The sequence below is a fragment of the Meriones unguiculatus genome, chromosome X, assembly GCF_030254825.1.
Source record: "Meriones unguiculatus strain TT.TT164.6M chromosome X, Bangor_MerUng_6.1, whole genome shotgun sequence".
NCBI lineage: Eukaryota > Metazoa > Chordata > Mammalia > Rodentia > Muridae > Meriones > Meriones unguiculatus.
The window spans coordinates 81,365,440-81,386,951 of NC_083369.1; the positions used below are offsets into that span (position 1 = coordinate 81,365,440).

General features: G+C 37.0%; 1 protein-coding gene across 7 annotated transcripts in view; it reads left to right on the forward strand.

Moving 5' to 3' along the window:
• The window catches only part of Gria3 (glutamate ionotropic receptor AMPA type subunit 3), a 350,275-nt gene extending 334,176 nt beyond the window's left edge, over positions 1–16,099 (forward strand). For 3 of the 7 annotated variants that reach the window (XM_060375315.1, XM_060375316.1, XM_060375312.1), the window contains 3 exons: positions 5,733–5,847; positions 8,481–8,728; positions 13,875–16,099. In XM_060375315.1, coding sequence (XP_060231298.1) covers positions 5,733–5,847; positions 8,481–8,726 — 361 coding nt within the window. In that variant the 3' untranslated portion in view covers positions 8,727–8,728; positions 13,875–16,099. Of the gene's footprint in view, positions 1–5,732; positions 5,848–8,480; positions 8,740–13,874 lie in introns of those variants that run through there. The other 4 variants (XM_060375317.1, XM_060375313.1, XM_060375314.1 and 1 more) reach the window with 3 other exon arrangements.
• Positions 16,100–21,512: the final 5,413 nt, after the last annotated feature.

Genomic DNA, 21,512 nt, shown 5'->3' on the forward strand with positions numbered 1-21,512 from the left:
CACAAAAGGGAAAAAAAATCAATGGTATTGTTATCCTTAAACTGTTCTCATGTATAAACTTTACCATTGCTAAGACGCCATTGATTTTTTGTAATAGCTAGATGAACCAGACCCTGGAATTTAAACAGCCAACACCTGGAGGGGCTATGTACTAGACCATATATACAGTCAATCCTTTTTAACTGAATTATTGAGAGGCAAGCAGATTTTTTTTGCCATCTAATCACATTTTCTTTGAAAATGCTGATACATATCTATAGTCTCAATTCTTGGGGGGGCAGAATCAGAAAGATAAAGAATTCAAGGTCAGCCTCAGCTAAATATAAAGGTTAAGACTAGATTGAGCTACATAAAACTAAAGAATGAGTTGGGAGAGAGGTGGGAAGGCTCAGTGGGTAAAAGCAATGGTCTGATGACCGGAGTTCAATCTCCAAGACCCACGTGAAGGGAAAAGGACAGAATTGATTCTCACAAGTTCTCTTTCAACCTTCTCCCATGTGTCATGGCCTTCTCACACACACACAACTCACAATTTCAAAAAACTAACTTTTTAAAAAAGAGAATTAGTTATTAAAGCATTGTAAATTACAGTATTCCTCCTATACTAAAAGATAATAAACAAATGGCAGTTCATAACTGTCCTCCTCACTCAGAACTAAACATACTGATAAATGTCAACATTATATTCATGTATTTTAAAAGAGTATGTAATTCACAAACGCCCATGCACTCACTCCACATCTGCTTGATAATGATTTTTATGACTTCTATGCCATAAAACATTTTCTTCTCCGGAGAACTTTACATTCTTGCCCAAACTGCCAAACATTTTTAAAACAAAGTAGAACACTACATTGCTTTGTAAATAGTTTCTATTTCTTCATTTCCAACATCTCAGAAAGATTCATATTAAACACACACACACATCAAAGTTAGTGTGAAATGTTTACAATGGAATTTTAGAAATAGGGAAGAAAAAGGGTGCTTGGGGATATTCCCAGATCTCATCAAATTTTATCAGAAAGCCCTTCAGTTTTCTTCTTTCGCTTGCTGAGTAATGTCTCTATCTTATGAGGGCTCTGCTCAGCAAAAAGTTGATAGCAAGCCCTTCAGGAAGCGACTACTTGGTTAATTTCCATGATCAAAATCTAACCTACTTTGTTTAATTCTTTCTGTTCTCTATTGGGGAGAGCACAATAAATATTTCTGACTTCTAATTCTCCCAGGTACCAGTCAAGGGCCTGTGGTAATTGCTTAAGACATTGCCCATGAGAAACATTACTGCATCAGAGTAAAAGACCTCAGCTGAAATATATACCCTTGCTAGATTGATAGTTATTTGGAGAATTGGGGTCCCTGAAAAAAATCATAATGGACATCTAAGCCTAAAGAGAAAAAAATGAGGAGTGCTACCTACTCTTATCTCTGTTTCAGTGGATAATGCATAGAAGAGAGTTCAATATATATTCATTTGCTTTTTAGCCTGCCCTGGGATATATGGAAGCTTAGACAAATTGCTTGACCTGTGTGTGCTTCAGTTTCCTAATTTGTAAAGTGGGACCATAAATCTGCATTCCTGGGGTAGCCATTAAACTTGACCAATAATAAAATTGACTATTGTAATTATGTAGAGGAACTAGACTGAAAATAAAAAGCTAAAAACGTTAACTTCGAAATGGTTATTTACTGAGAAAATATCATAAATGAGGCTACAAAAGAATAAGCCATGATCTATGCATTTGAGAAGCACATGGTTTAGAAGAAGCCATAAGACATGCACAGAAATAAGGCAAGGTGGAGGATGATGGAAGAAAGAACAAAAAAACATTAGACCTAGGAAAAACAAAACATCCTGACAAAAATAATATATAAAATGACCAAATGCACAAATAATTTTCTTTTCTTCAAAACACTAGAGTGTGTGTGTGTGTGTGTGTGTATGTTTGTGTGAGTGTGTGTGCATATGCCTACATACATTCATGTGTGTGTGCGTGTGCATGTGTGCTTGTGTGTGTGCATTTGAATATATTTAGTTGGCTTGAGCTAGACGTCACATCTACTAAGGCACACAGGAAGCGAGAAACCTGTGTGAATCAAAGCAAGTTTACCACTTTGGAAACTTGGTCTATCCCACAGCAACAAAGAATATTAAGAGAGTTCTTCTCTTAGTAACTATCCTCTCCTTGTTGAGTGGTATTATCTGTGATTTGTGATTACAATTTCTCTGCTCCTTGGGTCTGCTAGTGCTTGAAACCTATTTTTGCCCTCATTTATATTTTGAAGTTCCCAGAGCACATTGGTTCCCTGCCAAATTTCATTAACAGTCTCTCCCCCCCCCTCTTTCTCTAATCAAAGACTAAACTTCTGGGAGTATATAATTTGTCAGAGCTCTTTACTGTCCTGTGTATCTCAGAGGAGATCTGAATGCTCTAAAGTCAGGTTTCTCAGCCTCATCACTATTGGCATTTGGAACCAGATGATGCATTGTTGTGGAAACTGTCCTGTAATTATAGGATGTTTATCAGCATGCATTGCCTCTACTCATTGAATACCTGTATCATTCCCTAACCCATTTGTGACAAAAAAAAAGACACCAGGCATTACCAAACATCCTTTGAAGGACAAAAGTCCTGACCCCCACCCCCCACTCAAAAGCTATTACACTAAGGTAACCTACACTGTAAACTGGAGTAGGGAAAAGGTAATAGCTGTTCTGTGAAAGCTACTGGTTGGCCCAAGGCTGGTACAGGCCATTTGTCAGAAGGAGGACACTAAGATACCAAGATACTAAGTCTGGCCCTAGGCAAGAATCTATGGCTGACAGCCCAGAATAAGCCCTTATCACAACAAAATTCATAATTCTCCAAGCTATATTTATAAGAACATTTTGTTCCAGGACTCTTCATACTCTAAAAAAATATTGCAAAACTCTAAAAAAGTATTTTGTTTATATGTTATATCTATTAATATTCAGCATGTCAGAAATGAACACTACATAAATTAAAAGAATATATTCACTGATTTATTCTTAAATTAATCTAGTACATATTAACATAAATAATAGACTTTTATAAAAACAACTTTATTGTTTTATGAAAACAAGTTTATTTCCAAAACAAAAGTTAGAAAAGTGAAACTGGCCTATATTTTTTTCAAATCTTTTAATATGTAGCTTCCATTAAAGGATGGGATTGTCATTTCTTTCTACTTCTTCATTCAGTCTGTTATTTTACACATCATGTAGCCTCTGAGCAATTGGTATATCATGAAAGAATAAGAGTGAAAAGGGCCTTGCTATTTTATCAAATGCTTTGACCTCACAGACCCTCTAATGAAAAGGTTTTAATGATCTCCCCAGGGGTCCCAGGAACACACTTAGAAAGACACTACTCTAAACCCACACAGTCTACTTTTATCAGTCTATGCCACTCAAATGTTTATGATCATCTTCTAAAACCATGGTCTGTAAAGAATATAATTTGTCAGAGCTCTTTACTGTCCTTTTACTTTCCATTTACCCTAGTGTGGTAACTTTAATCAGGCTACTCTGTTCCTAAAATCTAATAAAAGCAGCAGTACTGAACAAACCGAATGAAGTATTTTTAAGGATGCAAAACCTAGAAGGAAAACGAGGCCTGGTAAAGACACAGTCAGAGAGCAATGAGAAGCCACTGAACTTTTTGTAACAAAATAAATTAATAATAATAATAATAATAATAATAATAATAAAGTACAGAAAGAATGTATGAGCCTAGATCTCCCTAACTGTCATTGCAAAGCATCTTGCCCTGTATCTAAAGGTGACTACTACAATGCTGCATCTCATCCCAAAACCTGGCTCAAAACAACACTGGGAGAGAAGTGATGGTGATAATATCACAAATAATAAAGACGAGAAAGAAAGATATAGACAGGGAGGAATAGAGGAGAAGACATCTTCCACATTGCTCTCAGGGTCATAGATGGCCTTGCTGACCTTTAAAATAATTTAAGACAACTTTTACTGCTAATACTATCTTAAGGAGGCTTGAAGTCTTATGTTTGCCTTGTTTCAATTCTGGTTAGCACTTCAGAAGCCTAGGATTTTTAGTGCTGATGGAAGGAACTTGTTTAAAGTATAAAATGAGCTCAATTTCTTTGTAAGGCACAGAATAAAGATACTCTGGCTGCTATGCAACACACTAACAAAGAGTGTGTCACCTCCTTGCTACAAAAGGTTTATATCTTTTCAAATCCTTAGTACTCTGAAATTGTATATTAGTTTTAAATGACCATATATATCTTAGAATATCTCCAACTAAGTTTTTTTTTCTCCTCTCAACTGCAAATGGAAAAAGAAACAAAAATGTTTGGGGAGATGTTATGACAGTGGCCAGATCTTTGTGATTATAGGAACTCTAGTCTAAACTAGATATGTTAATAGGTCCAACTTATCTAAAATTAGCTAAGAAATGTTATAGCATGTTCATAAATTTGTGTGACTTACTCCATTAAAGTCAATAGCATTAGACCAACACATGCTAGCATTCATTGGTAATACTGTTCACATGAACCTGAACATAGTTTATTGCCTCATCATAAAATTAAGCCAACCTTTCCAAAATTATTAGAAAGACTTTGTTTCAAATTCAATAGTTATAGGAAGAAGATCAGGTAGTGGCCACTATTTCTATTTGATAGCATGAAGAAATCACTTACAGAGAAAAATCTTTGTCCTAGGACAAGTAGGATTTCACACATTGTGCCCAATGGTTCCAAATATAATCCTTATACATTAAGTAATGTAGAACCAAGGAGAAAGTAGTAACTTAGCCTCCTGAAGATGTATTAGTCTCTTGTTGAAAGAAGTCTTATTTTACCAAATTATTACTCTACAGTATTACTCAACAATGACAGTGTTAGATTGCCATTTTACAGAATGTGGTACTAGTATTCCACTTTGAAACACTTTCTGGGAATCTGACCTGATTGCAGACACATCACAGAGAGATATAGTCAGTAACTCAGAAACATTCCATAGGCCTGTTTTTCTGCTGTTGAAAATGCTCCTCATCAAAAAAAGTCAAGGTCTATACTGAAACTTTGTTAAGAGTAGTGTGTGCATAGGAATATAGAATGTATGACTGTTTCATGAGAATATGTGTATAGTTCAGTCCTTCAGTAGATCCTTTTCAGCTGGACAACAGATTTCTGTAATAGAGGACAATTAGTCCAAAGGCATACTGTTTATACAGGATCTGTTTTCCATTCAGATTCATGCATTTGTCTCGGTCTACAACATACAAGGCTTTCCCTTTCTGACCTCATCCCCTTCCCAACCCCCTCCCACACCCATAGCTTGCTTTCTGTCTGGAAGTACAACAAGACACCCTGTTAGATCAAACCTAACACTTCTGTCACAAAGTTACTGGAAGCTGCCACCAACAATTGTCACTTGAGGGGAGACCCTCCTTACTACACACAGCCTATCTGAGGAGTGCCTTTTTTTCTATCCTCATTATTTAACAGTGTGTGCCGATTACTCAAAGCGATATGGGCAGGCCCTGGTAAATATAGCGTTGCTGTAGTGATAACTTTTTATAAGGTAATGCTCAGGTTGCCTGCAGTGTCTAAAATTACTCTGTGGCCAGGGCCCCCTGCTTTATCGCTTTCTATAGTTTTAAAGTAGTTTGAAGCTTGAATAACATAAAATAACATAATATAATGTTATTTATGTTATTTCCCACGTGAAGAACGCCTGTAAACCTTGCAGTATTGAAACTCAGTGAACAAGGAATCTTAGACAAGCTGAAAAACAAATGGTGGTACGATAAGGGGGAATGTGGAGCCAAGGACTCCGGGAGTAAGGTCAGTCACTGAAGGTCTTTTTGTACTGATTAGCAATCACATTTTGACCCACTGTTTATTTTCTACCCTAAAACGGCTTTCCTTCCCAACACACACACCCTGCCACAGTGAGACCCCTTCATAACACCAGCACTATAGGAATAAGGGAAATGCTAGCCTCACCACCCTGTCATGTGATATCCACCCTTTATGATAGAGATCTGTTATGATTAGGGACTTGATCTGGCTCAATACATTTCCAAAGCTATAAGATAAAGGGCTGTGTTATAAAGGGGTTTTACTGTAGTTCACATTTCGAAAGTTCAAAGAGAAAATATAACAACCAACCTCAACTAAAAAAAAAAAAAAAAAAAAAAAAAAAAAAAAAAGATTCAGTTGTGACAGTACTTTATCTTAATCTCTTGAAGTGTCAGAGACTGTAGTTGTAAATACCATTGGTTATTAATATATTATGTCTTTGCCATCAGAAAACAGTCAAACAAACAACAAAGACTGGTCTCTGTAAACAGAATGATTAGTTCCTTCCCAGCTGCTGTCATATTAAATTCAGCATCTGTTCGTATCTTGAATCTCATTAAGTCTGTCACACTTTTCTCTTCCAAAGGTGTCGTTTGAATCTCTGTATGTAATACTTTGAAATTTAAGTCGCATGTTCCCTAAGGGTACACACTGTCAGGATTAACATCACATTGATAAGCATGAAACACTCTTCCCCACCTCCTTCCTGCCCCTCCCCCTTCGCTCCCCTAAGAAAGTTCTTTTTTAGTTTCAATTTTTACCTTTTCCTTTTTCTGAACTAATATTGTGGTATCAGTTAATTCATTTCATGAAATGCCACTCATTTTCTCCATGCAAGGAACCATTTTGCTACTGGTTTTCTACCTCCCATATCAAGGAATTCTGTAAAACTTCAACACATGAAATTTGAATTTGCCATTGCAGCTACAGATCACATGGGTTATGATAAAGGAACTTTTCCCTGTTCAGTGCCATGTACATAGGCATATATTATGATAGAAGGAGGGTTCTACAAGTTGGTCCATTTCTTAATTGACTATGGACTACCCTTGTAGATGGTGTGCCGCCTGAATTGACCATTGTCCAATAAGTGAAAGAGGATCTTACTGTCATCTACCTGCCATTAATTCAAGAAAAGTGACTTTATGTAAGGCTGTCATAGACATGAGGCACCCCGACGTCCCTCCCTAAATACAATCCAAGTTGGCCTTTTCATTACAGTAAACAAGTATAAGGTTGGCTCCTATGAAAATAGAATCAAAAGGACATGGTCATTTAAATATACAAGGACTAGTTGAGCCATAGTACAGATGGTCAGCAATGTCCATCATCTGTCCACTGTCATCATTTAATAAGATGCTCAAATTTCACAGGCTTAAAACTTTGGATATTCTCTTTAACTCCTTTCGGCAGCAAAATGGTTACATTCCTTCTAAAAAGACTACAAAATGCTATTTTATTTTATTTTTTCAAAGAAAGACTCCTGGCCTTTGGTGTGTCCTACCTCAAGGTAGGGCTCAAGACACCAATTTTTTTTCTTTCCATTGTCCAGAAGTTCAGTTTTTGCTTTTTCATACAGGCAGATAGCTTAGTCAGACTTGTTGTTTGACCTGAAAATTACTTACCGCCTTCTTCAAATTTTTCTCCATCTTAAATAGAAAACAGATAGGTGTAGCTTTTTGTTTTTTGTTTTTTGTTTTTTTGTTTTTGTTTTTGTTTTTTTTTTTAATTAGTCCTATGCTCCCTGAAGTAAAACATTAAAATAAGCTTATTTTTTTTTATTTTTTATTTTTGTTTTTGTTTTGTTTTGTTTGGGTTTTTGGTGTTTGTTTTTTTTTTTCCTTCAATGGTCTAAAAAATATTTCTGATTTGTGTGGAGCCAATCCATGGCAAAGTGGACACTCCTGATGTCTTCTTTAAACTCTCAGGGAGATGGAGTGGAGCCAATTCCTTGTTCTTGCAGCACAAAGACCCTGCTGCCCTGATTTTGAACTTAGCAACCAATTCTCCACGGGGCAATTTATCAGTCACGGAGAGAAAAGAAGAGCTAACCCATTTTATACAACCCCCCATGAATTAAATCCCCACACAAGAATATAAGGGACCTCACCTAGTATAAAGACTAATTGTTAAGAAAGTTTGTCACAGGGAAAACAAGGGAGAAGGGGGAATTTTGGGGCAGAGAGGGGAAAGAGTGCTTCAGTTCCCAAATGAAAAGAATGTTACATTTGTAGAGATTATGTCATAGCCCAACTCTGGAAAATGGTGTGTGTTTAGGCTGGCAGAGGGATATATTATGCTTGTGTTTACTCTTTTGTTCCCCTGGACAAATGATGTTTTATTTAGTGGTTGAACACTGTATTAAACATTTGGAGATACTAAGAATAAAAACAAAAAGACATTTAGGTGAGAATCAAAACTGTCAACAGAAGCACAATCTACTACCCTGCTGGTCATTGTGAAACATCAGCCAGTTGCCAGAGTTGAGTCCTAACACTTATACAAATGTTTAGTTGTTTTACAATTTAGAACTGCCCTAAGCTGTTGTGATGTGTTATGATGTCCTATTGCTTTTGTTTTCCTCAAGAACTAATCGTCTTTTTCATTTTTCTTAGGACAAGACCAGTGCACTAAGCCTGAGCAATGTGGCAGGCGTGTTCTATATACTTGTCGGAGGTCTGGGGCTGGCCATGATGGTGGCTTTGATAGAATTCTGTTACAAATCACGGGCAGAGTCTAAACGCATGAAACTCACAAAGAACACCCAAAACTTTAAGCCTGCTCCTGCCACCAACACTCAGAATTACGCTACATACAGAGAAGGCTACAACGTGTATGGAACAGAAAGTGTTAAGATCTAGGGGTACGATGAAGGTCTAGTAAACTAATCAGCCTTATATTTCTGTGTGTTAACCTTTTTTGTTGTTATTCTTTCCTTTTTTTTACTTTGGTTTGTTTCTTGCATTGTCACTTTGCCGCTTTAGTATGCTCTCTTGTCAGTGACTGGTGCTTTTCTAAAAGCATAATTGGAATAAAGTTGTGATCTATGACACAAAAGAAAAAAAAATTCTTTTTTTTTTCTTTTCCATAATTTTATTTTTCTCATTAGTTACATTTTGTAATTCTTTCTTAAGCAGTACTGTTCAATATATGTGAGTAATACATGTGGCCTATATGAATAACATTTAACCATGATAGTAGGTACAGTTCTAAAAGTAAAACAAGAGAAGTTAATCTTAGTGATGCATTTCACTGAAGCCAAGACACCCTCAAAATCATTTCAGTGTTGTCAGTTACACAGTAATATTAAAAATGAATAACATTTCATGTTCTTTTGTTCATGTGATCTTTGAAATTTGGGGTGTATTTATACTTAGGGCATACCGCAAGTGATACTAGCAACATATCAAGTAGTTAATAGTTACATGTGCCCATGGCTGCCATGTTAGACAATATAATTCTAGAGAAAGCAGATATTCTGGAACTGAGGTTTAAACTAGAAAATAGAAGCAAGTCCTTGAAACCTCAGGTAGGAAAGAGCTTCCACACAGGAGTTGTGGTTATTTTAATTAAACAGTAGAAGTATGAAACAAATTTCTTAATTCTGAGTCTTTTTGTTATCCCTTGTTTAGAACTTGATGGTGCTCAGGTAGGTAAGGGTCTAGGTTCCTTGTTGCTGACCAAACCAAAATTAAGATTTAGGAAAACCTGACTCCCAATAATGCATCTAAATTTAAAGTCAAGCATGTATTAAAATAATGCCTCCATCCTAGAAGTATATAAAAGAATAAAGTCTTACCACCTTCCAAGTACATATGCCTTCCTGACATGCCTATTGAAAATGGAACAGAACAATTAGCAACTTCCTGTACCTTCTTTTAGACAGCTAACTGTGACCTCATCAGTAAATGTCAATATCTTCCAATTCCTATGCTTTGACATTCTTATATGTAACCTAGCAAATCTAAATTTAGTCAATTTTCAAAAATTTTATACAAATAAATCATTTGCCATGATCATTTGCATCATCATATTTGACTAAGTTGCTTGTTGTCCTGTTTTCCTACAGACTGCAGCCTTTGGCTACTACAATTCAGTACAATGAACTAACCTGTTAAATTGTTTCCACTATACTTGTGAATGTTCAACCCACAAGTTCATCTGCCATTAGTACTATTAGCACGCAATCATTTAATGTTCTCATGCGCTAGTGCTTTGAGTTGATGATAAAATTCAGTTGGGGGTACATCATTTGTTTTTTTGTTGTTGTTGTTGTTGTTTGTGTTTTTTTTTTTTGTAGGGCACTGCAGGAGCAATTTCAATCTAGCATGATTACTACAAATACCAAGGAGCTGAAGTCCAATTATTTAATACATCTTAAGAATATATAGCAGTTTTCCATGTTTTGTCATATCTATTACCTCAGTTGTGACAAAATGGATCAAGCAGTATTTCCCCTCCGGTACCTAAAACTCAGACACAGCAAATGGCTTATCCAAGTCAATACAACTGGGCAGATTCATCTCTAAAGTGAAGCCCTTCTTCTTCTTCTTCTTCTTCTTCTTCTTCTTCTTCTTCTTCTTCTTCTTCTTCTTCTTCTCCTCCTCCTCCTCCTCCTCCTCCTCCTCCTCCTCCTCCTCCCCCTCCTCCTCCTCCTCCCCCTCCTCCCCCTTCTCCTCCTCCTCCTCCTTCTTCTTCTTCTACTTTACTAAACCATACCTCCTTCTACCTCCTCCATCTATAGACTGCTAGTCTTCAGGAACCTTGAAACTTTAATGAGCTTTTGTCAGTTTGAGAAGAGATGGTTACTTTATGACATAGCTGTACGTGAATACCATCAGATGGCCCAACAGTTTAGAGCACTTGTTGTTCTTGTAGAGGACCAGCATTCAGTTCCCAACACTGACATGGCAGCTCACAATCATCTGTAACTCCAGTTTCAGGGATCCAGCACCCTCTTCTGACCTCCATGGGCACTGCACACACATGGTGTATTTTCATTCACACAGACAAAACATACAAAAAATAAAAAGTATTAATATATATTGCTAAAAAGTCATCTTGAAAAATGTCTAGACCCTCCATGCCCCCATTTCTTGTGCATCCCACTCTATATAAGGCTATATATATAGTATATATATATATATATATATTTGGGCAGATATATATATATATATAATGTTCCTTGAGATAGAAGTTTACAACAGATCAGGGCTCACAGTCATACAACCTCCAAATTCTATTCTTCAGCTATTCTGTCTAATAATTATGGCTTTCCTTTCTAATTACTATAGCCTCACAATCTCTTGTTAACTACTCAGAATAATGTTTTTTTTTCAATCACAAATTATATGAGGATCTTACAAGAATGTGGATCCTAATGCAGATTCTAGAGAAAATATAAGAGGATGAAAGGAAGGGAAAGGTTAAATAGTAAGAAAGGAAGAAAGAAATGGAGGGAGAGGAACAGAGGGGGAAGACAAAAAGAGAGTGTTGGCTTAAAAGATTATAAGTTCTTTAAACATGTCATTATAGCCTTAAATTGGAGACCATGGAGTACCATACCAGACAGGAAGGCCTCAAAACCTAGATTGCTATACAGAAAGCTACAGATTTCTGGTTTCAACATGAGTGTGCTACTATTGCAGAACAAAATTATGGCTGAGAAAAAGTTACATTTTAATAGACACCAATACCAACATGGTTACAGCCTAGCTACCCAGTTTCATAACAGTCATCCCTGGAATAATAAAGAATCATGAGCAGAACCTCCAAAAAACATTACTTCCCAGCCCATCCAGTCCATGCCACCTTTGGTGTCCAAACAAGTTCCGCAGTATATCTGAGTACCTTCTGATCTCTTATCTACTTTCTAGTTTTCTAAGTTGGCCTAGGGAGTCTCTTCAGGGGCATGCAGGTGAAAAGCAACCCTGAAATTTTACTTTTCTTGCTCATCATCAGGGTCTGCCTTTTGAGTTTATAGGCCCAGTAATTGATCAGGAAGTGTGAATCAGTTTGAATCATCCAAAAGAATAAGATCCAACAAAATATGTCTGATAAAAGGGACCTTAGAAAGGATCCATATAGTCTCATTTTCTGTGGGTGGTGGTTATGTCATGATTACTCGACTCAGGAGAACATATGCCTCAGTTTCAGATTCTGTTTAGCATCCCCTAGGGAACAGAAGTTCTGCTGAAAACCTGATACCTCTCTAAGTTACTGATCAGGCATTAGAAGTCACCCCACCTTTAAGCATTCCTTGACAAGTGATTCAAACCCAAAGCTCCCTGGGGTTGACTCTCTTAACTGCTTTTAGAAATCTTCAAGTTTCCTCAAAGTAAATGAAACCTACATCTATCTCCTTTGGCTTCTTCAGTAATGTTTTTTGAAATTCATCTCATTTGTAAGAACTCAACTAGCCTGGAATTTGAAGAAAGTTTCATTTTTCTCTTTGTCCATTCTATTCCATGAAATATTACTATTTTTCAAGTTATCAACTTTCCTTAGACAGCCTGTATGTAAGTATTCTTTGAGTGGAAAAAAAAGTTGAGACAGGAATTTACATTGTAACACAGAATGAACTAAAACCCACAGCAATCCTCCTGTCTCAGCCTCAGCTTAGCAATAGGTTTATGAATGCATCTTAGTCTTGGCAAACTAGAAAGGAAACATGCAGTCTGACAGAGAGGGGAGAGTCCAGCTTGCATAGAGATTCTTGCAGAGAGATTGTTTTCCTGCTTATGAGCATTCAAAGAAGAAGAGGAGGAGAAGAAGAACAGCAACAACAACTAGTTTTATGTCAAGTAGGGACAAATTTCTGAATAACTGAGGGGGCGATGTTCTTTTTTTCTGAGAGGGCTTTTATCTCAGTAGTGATACTGTTTGCCTTTGTGCTACTTTAAAGCAGGAAACAGTCACTGAGAGGTCAAGTCACTTTCTTAGAGTTAAGAGACCAGATAAGGATATCCCATTGAAAAGAAGGAAGGAAGGAAGGAAGGAAGGAAGGAAGGAAGGAAGGAAGGAAGGAAGGAAGGAAGGAAGGAAGGAAGGAAGGAAGGAAGGAAGGAAGGGGAAAGAGAGACAGAGAAATGACTCAGGACTTGGTGGGGTACAAAGAAGAGTTTTTTCTTTCATGCTCATCTTTGGCTCTTTGTGCACATCTTTAACATTCTAACATTTATGTTTTATTTAAGATCAGTGGTAGATAATGATGTTATTCATTGAAACTAAGTTCAGGGTTCACTCAAGAGAAATATAAGTGTTCTATTGGAGTGAAAGGAAAGTTGGTTGAGCCTGAACAGAGACCAAAAAAAAAAAAGTGATATTGAGTTTACAGAGTTGGGACAATGAATCCTCTGCATCTATTCAAGGCCATGAAAATGAGGGCATCACCAGAGTCCTCTCAATCAGGTCCCTAATTTCAAGGCAGAGCACCCATAGATGCCAAGCTGCTTCATGGGTATCACCACTTTTGCCTGTTTTCTAGAATGTGCTATACCTTTAATCTCCTCATGTTACTTTCAGACTTTAAACACTTAAGGTTGAAGATATTAAGAAAAATGAGCCCTCCCCAATCAAGGAACAATAATATTTTTTTCTCATAGTCAAATTGGATTTGAATTCAGTAAGCCATAAGATTGTGTACCCTCTGTACTAAGTTAAAAAAAAAAAAACCTTGTTACCTCTGCAATCAGAATATACTCTGCAGTGCATTTGTCCTGAATATATTAAAATGCCACTAAAACTTTCTAATATACCTACACTCTGAGTGATTAAAGTCTTGGGTTAGATTTCCTGCATGTTAGTACAATTCCAAAGCATCTGCATCCAGTTGAAAATTTTAACCAGACCTGTTGCTTATATCCAGTCAATCCTGGGGGTGGAGAAAGGTTCCAGTAAATTAAGAAAACAGCCACCTATTTCTGTACAAAGTCAGCTGAGCCATTAATAAACGTCTTGGTTCCCAATAAAAAGTCCCTTCACGTTGCAATGTCCCCTTGCCTTTGCAGATCCCTTCCCACTGGAAGCATGCAATGAGAGGAAATCACTGAAAACGTGGCTGCTTCAAGGATCCTGAGCCAGATTTCACTCTCCTTGGTGTCGGGCATGACACGAATATTGCTGATGGTGCAATGACCTTTCAATAGGAAAAACTGATTTTTTTTTTTTCCTTCAGTGCCTTATGGAACACTCTGAGACTTGCGACAATGCAAACCATTATTGAAATCTTTTTGCTTTGCTTGAAAAAATTTAAATAATACCAACAAAAAATGGACATGCAAGATTCCAGTATGCGAAAAAATCTTATTAAAAACATCAATTCAACAAAAGCCATTATTTGATACCACTGCACAGTATACAAAATCATGTTCTTTAATACACACACACATGCATATGTGCACATAGTGTACACACACACACAATTTAATTCTAATTAAGCAAGTAGACCCATCTTAGCTTAAAAAAAAATGTAATTCCTTCTGATTAAAAAAGAAAATCTGTCTCCCTGTGTTTGAGCGGACAGACTGGCATTTCTTCTAGGATCTGCAGATCAGGTGTTTTTAGTATTTCCTGTTGGTAATGTTCTGTGCACCCTATTTCACTTCGATGTTGCTGAAATGTGTAAATCTTTAAAATGTAAATGTGACACTTAAGAAAATTCAAATGCTTTGGGGAAGAGACTGAATGGTGACTTAATGTTCTTGCAATGGTTTTGTGAAAAATGTTTGGAGAACTTTCCATAGTAGAAGTGAAGAGATTAATAGCACTTTCAAAATTGACTTGTTTGTAGCAAGGGGCGGGACACTATCAGGCATACCTCTCGAAGCACCTAAAACTGATCCCGGAGCTTTCCAAGGAGCCTGAAATTACAGCTCATAGATCTGTTTTTCTTGCTTCAGTGTGCATTTTAAGCCAATATAGCCGAGTAGTAAGCATTGAGGTGAGGGAAATGCTGTCTATTCTCTCAGTTGTGTTTGAAATATCTTTCTCAAAACCAACACTGTGTTTAGCTCTGCTTTCTCTGCTAAGTATGCCTTTCAAGTGAACGACACAGAGACAGGATCATGTTGCAAGGCAGGCCAGTGGGTTCAGACCACAGTTCTCAATCTGACTTTATATTCTTGCTAGGTCTGTTTTACCATCTGTTGCCTGTTACCACCTGCCTGTGGCTCTCTGTCAGATTGCATGTGTCCTTTTCTAGTTTGCAAAGACTAAGATGCATTCCCAAACCTATTGCTAATCTGAGGGACCTCAGCATCACTCACAGGTCCTTGCTTGGAGCAGTTTCTCTACTGACTCACTGAAGATCGCTCCACTATTCCATGGGCTATCAAGTAACTAATTGCATACCTGCTGTTGGCATCATCAGACCAGTCAGAGGAAATAGTCTCCGCTCACTAATTACCTCCTATATAACAATGTATGCTTTCTGTAGTTCAGTAGTATGCTCTCATCAGTAACGTGCATTGGAAAGTTTCCAGACTGTACAAATTAGGAGCCCACCTTCATTTCCCAAGTGTGACCCTTAGACGCTTAGTTGACTCTCTGCATTTTTGCTCTCGTCTTTAGAAAAGAAAGGAAGAGGTCTCATTCCAATGAAACATTTCCAGAAAGGTGTAATATAAACTTTCATTCCAGAAAGTGTGCCATAAGCGAATAACTCACCTGTCAGATTTTAAATGGTATTGAACACAAAAGAAAGCTGTTGTGTTTTGTTTTGTTTTGTTTTGTTTTCATGAAACTGTGATTTTTCAACTTATGAATGCTATAACGTCCCAGTGCGGGAAGCTAATGCTGTGTGAATATGAAGTTGTATAAAACAAACCAACCAACGTATACACAAATGTTTTTCATAGGCACTGTATAAAGAGAAATGTATGTTTATTGACTCAAATCAGTTTTTCAGAGAGGGAACTTTACTGAGTTTAAGAAGTGGGTAAATTGGTTTGTTATTTAAAAAAAAAAACTTGCATGTTTAAAAAAAATGTTGATTGCTTCAAATTTCTGCTATTAACTTCAAGCTATGGGAGTTTAGCGGTAGTCACTTGATTTTTTTCCCAATTCTTTTCTTTTTGTTGTTAAAGCTGTACTTCAGTGAACAGAAAAATTGCCAAGCAAACTAATAGCCGTAAACGTGTAAATTGCATGTGTGGGCATAATTACCAAACCTCATTGCCATGAGGTATTGTACAAAGTTTTAATACATTTTGTAAATAAAATTGTAAAGAAAGAATTTTTGCCTCTGCTCTTGGACTAGTTGCTTAAAATATACTTGACATGGATGCCAAGAAGTCATTATTCAATAATTGGCTTCTCACTTGAAACTCTGCCGGTGCTCTAACAGACCCCTCTCTGAGAAAACTGAATCTCTCCCCAACCCAACTGCAAATAGTCAGGCCTCAGGCTCTAGGCCACTTGGCCAAACTGAGTCATACTCCCACATTTTATATTAGTTTGACTCGAAGGCCTTCCACTATCTTTCTTTGTCTCCAGCAACCGTTAGGATTCTTCCCCTCCTCCACTGGAAAGCTTTTTTTCAATCAAGAGTCAGCAATGTAGCATGGGTAAGGAAAGAATACAGTAGACTTTATTGGTCTTAGATTTCTGAGGGAGAAATGAAAAGCTAAACATCAAGACTGATTTGTAATTTCTGAACATGGAATACAACTTTATCTGATGAGTGAAGCAAGTTAAATACAGACCAATTCTATACTATGGTCACCCCAGAAAAACAGGGTTGATGGTAGGAGGAAAAGAGAAAGAATATTTTTTTAGAAGAGTGAACAGTGCAAGATAGATACTAAAGAGATAAAGGTACATTAAGTCACATCAGAACTAAACACATCCTCCTCCACTGAGGCCAGACAATGCAGCTCAGTTAGGGAAAAGTGATCCAAAAGCAGGCAACCGAGTCTATGTCAGGAGAAGGAAAGGGAGAAAGGTGAAGAGGTGAGACTGGGAGCAGAGGAGGGAGGGGCTACAATTGGATATAAAATGAGTAACTAAATAATTTGATAAAAAATTAAAAAGAGATAAAGGTAGAGAGAATAAAGTAACAGGTACATAATTTCTTGTAAAGAAGAAAAATAGAAATGGGAAAAGAATACTATAAAAAAACTGCTGGACTATCAAAGTACTATCAAAATACTGTGGACAATGTGACCTATAGGCCCCTGAATACTGTGGACAATGTGGCCTATAGGCCTCTTTTCCTTCTCCTCTAAAATGCTGGTTAGCTGTTATATGATTAACACTTTTCTAAAATATTTACTTATTTTTATTTTATGTGTCTCTCTGTATGTATGCATGTTTTGCCTGCATATGCTCACCATGAACATGCCTGGTGTCTTCAGAGATCAGAAGAGGCATTGGATCCCCTAGAACTAGATTTATAAACAATTGTGATCCACAGGTAGGTGTTGGTAACTGAGCATAGGCCTTCTGAAAAGGCAGCTAGTGCTCTTAACAACTAGAACCATCTCCCCAGTTCCCTAACTTACTCTTTGTTATAATCCTCCAACTGCTTTCTCTTTCTTTTCCTTAGTTAAGACACATGTAACAGCCACACCAGGAGAAAATTGATTATTTGAGGATCAGATTCAGTGATAAGAATAGAATGATGGTCATCTTGGGGTCCAATGAAATCAGGTCAAGTATTAAATGATGGCCCCAATTTTTTTTAAATATTTGATTTCTTTTAACAGGATTTCTTTTTTGTAGCTTTGAAATATGTTTTAATAAATATGTCTTTCATCAAAAACTCAGTAAAATGAAAGTGTTTGCACGTCTTTAAATTTACAGATTAATTGGGATAAATTAAATAGGATAATGTGAGAGTGTTTTGCTTCATGGTAATGGTATTTATGAAACAAAATTTTACATTATAACACATATATGCACATAAAACAAACTTTAGACAAATTTATAGACAAGCAGGCTGTCATCTGTTCATACAGTGAAAGGTGTAGTTCTTCTTTCATTTATCCCATTTCCTGCTTCTTTCCCCAAGTTTTTTTATTATTTATTTGTTTTTTATTTTTAATTTTTATTTTTTATATTAATTACAGTTTATTCATTTTGTATACTGACCTCAAAAGAAAAGCTTATCTCAGGTGTTGTCGCAGATGAGAATGATGCACTATTTTTCATTTAAGTAGACTCTGGGATGGAAGAAGGTAGAAGCAAAAACTGTTACTTTTAGTGTTTCTCATATTGGACTGTATGTAGCCATATATTATATTTACACTTACCATCGTGTCTGCCAAAAAGACACTGAGTTTCAAGTGACTCTTTTCTTCTGTGCACAAAAATAAAATGACTCTTGAGCTCTGCTTCAGTTTTCATGTCTTATTAAGACTTATATCTAGGGGTAGGAGAGATGACTCAGAGGTTAGGAGCACTGGCTGCCAGAAGAGTCCCAGAGAACCTGGGTTTGATCCCCAGTAACCATATGGTAACTTATAACCATATGTAACTTCAGTCCCAGAAGATCCAATGTCCTCTTCTGGTCACTACAGACAACATGTGTGATAAATCAGACTTAAACATAAAATAAGTTTAAAAAAAATGATTCACATTCAGTCATGCTCTGTCAATAGAATAATCTTCAGTCAGGAAAGGCAAATGTATTTAAAGGATCTCTTGGTGAAACCATGGGCAAAAGGTATTGTAAATTATCTGCCAGTCATTGGACAGAGGGAAAAGTTCTCTATGACCACAGAGATACACGTGGAGAATGAACTAAGAAGCAAGAAGTAAAATTATCATTACTCAGAACTCAGATTCAATCAAAAGATGCACTAATGTGCTATTTCACAAGTACTGTGACTCACATACAGTCAAAATATATTACTAGTAGAAGTTAATCTCAAAATGAGAGGCAACTTTTCAGCTATGCTGAGCTACTCCTCCACTTTGTTCTTGCCCTGTTGGACTAAGCTTTTGGGGCAGCAGTTTAGTGACATGAAGCTCAGTAGTCATCTGCCTGCATACAGTTACAGGAAGATAGAATATAACATCCCAACCAGTACTCTCTCATGAATGTAAAAGCACTAGAAGAACTTATAAACTTCATCTTGTTCATTCTGGCCAGAAAGAAAGAATTCATTCTTGGGTCAGAGCGGTGGGTAATACTAAATATTAATGACACCTGAGTCCAGACGTAGAAGTGCAAGAAAACACCTTGCCTATCTAAGACTGTTTACAGGCATCTATTTATCCTCAGAGAAGGGAGTGGTCACTTAGATTTCTTAAAAGTTATTTACAAGGGTATTGTCAGAAGAGGGCAGAGGGAAGCATTGAAGGATAGTCAGTGTCCCAAACCTATTGCCACACCCTCAACATCCTCAATACTGGAGGATTTCAAGGCTGACTTAAATGAAGAAAGAGTCCCAAGCTTTCTGATAATCATTGTCATTACATTCAGAGTCACCAGCGGAGTGATGAAAAGAGCTAAGCTGTCTTTCTCTCATCACTGGTTGATGATGGAAAAAAACAAAAACAAAACAAAACTTGACTCTTACCCTTGAAAGGTCTGCAGTCTTGGTGATAAAGTAGATGATCAAAACAAATCTGCATCAATTCATGTCCAATTATCTGCTCATAGAAAAATGCCATAAGGAACCCATAATGAAGACCCTTCCCTCACACTTGCTCTTCCTAAAACAGTGGAAGAAGTAAAAATAAATAGTATTTTGTTCCTGGAAGGCTATGAGTCTTAGCAACTGTGCAAGCATGCCAAGCACCTATAAGCATCTAGCTGTTGAGAAACGGAGAAAGGCCACTCTCCTGCCAGCCTGCCTACCCTTTGAGCAAAGGGGTTTGCCTATTTCCTGAGCATGTTATTCTAGCCACAGAAGTGTAAAAAGAACCTGTAATGACAGCCTAAGAAATAATCCTCACCCCAAGTTGCCAGCTTTGACAAAATTATCCCCTCAGAGATGTTATTGTCAGTCCTGTAGCCAAATTGTTGATTTATAATTTTCTTAATAAATATTCATTAAACCTGAACAAGTCAGTTAAACTCTAGTGGCAGCTCATAAAAAGCTTCAATGTAGGCAACATTGCAGTCTTATCCCTTTAACATGCAAGAATTTCCCTGAGAGACCTCAAATCCTCTCCAAACCTCATCTAGCCCTCCACAATTTACATTTTCTGACCCTTACTGTATAACTTCACAAATGCTTCTTGTATCCTCAATTTCCACTCCCTTAATCATTACTGTATGATTTTTGCCTCCCAATGCTATAGAAATATTCCTCACCAAAGTCATAAATGAACTATATAATCTGTACTAAATAACAACGAATAAAAAACTTAAGTCTGAGTTAAATCCAGGTCACCTCCTGTTTGGGTTTACAAAGTTTTACTGAAACACACTCATTTATCAACGTGTGACCTATGACTGTTTTTTTTTTTTAATTTTTATTTTATGTGAATTAGTGTGAAGGTGTCAGATCCCTTGGAATTGGCATTACAGACAGTTGTGAGCTGCCATATGGATGCTGGAAATTGAACCCAGGTCCTTTCGAAGAGCACACAGCGCTCTTAAACACTGAGCTGTCTCTCCAGCCCCCCATTACTGTTTTTACTGTTATCTAGAATACTTACTAACCTGTTTATTATAGAAGACGCCTCCCGATGCTTACTTGTCCCATTTGATAGCCCTTATCTTATTTTACTTTTTTTTTTTCCAGAATTTAGTGCTTAGTAACTGGGCATGGCGACAAAGTTACATCACTTGGAAGTTGTGGTGTACGAACTCAAGTTCAAGGTCAGCTTAGAATTCTTTGTGAGAACTTGTCTCCAAATAAGAAAAAAAAAAAAAAAAGGTATATGCAGTTGTTGTCTTTTAAGACATTTTCTATTAAGTATCAACTTGCTGGGCTAATAATACAGATGTCTCCAATCTTTTTCATCTATTAATACAGTAATGCAGTAAAAAGTACAGATGGAGTTCAATATAGTGTGTATCTAATAAAAAATTAGACTTCTGATATTTCTTAATTTCTCCTATCTCTTCACTTATAGGACAGCACTCTTTCCTGATTTTCCTTCCACCTGGCTGCTGCTAATTTGCTCCTCAGTCTACTATCTCTTTTTATTTTTATGTATACTTTAGTTTTTGTGTGTGTGTGTTCATATCCATACGTGCGTGGTGTTCACACATATAAGCACATATATGGAAGCCAGAGGTTGATATCAGGTATCTTCCTCAATTGCTTTCCATACTAAGGCAGAGCTGCTCACTTGAATTAGAGCTTACAGTCTCACCTAGCCAGCTTGCCCCAGGATCCCTGCCTCTGCCTAATAAATGCTGAGCTTATAAAGGGTGGCTATGCCTGGCACTTACATGGGCCATGTAGAACCTAACTGATTTCCCCCTTTTTGCTAAACAAGAAATTTATCCATTGAGCTATCTACCCAGTACTGGTCTCCTAGCTCTAAATGTCAGTCTTCTTGGGACTTCACAGCAGTTCTCCTCCTTACTCTGTAAATTTTCTGGGAACTATTCCACAGTTTCTATTTCCATCTATCTTATGATGCCTCACAAATCTTTATGTCATGTCTCTCATGAGCTCCAACCAGTCTATACAAATGTCCAAGACCCCAAACCCCATCACTTGAATTATCCTATAAATTCATCA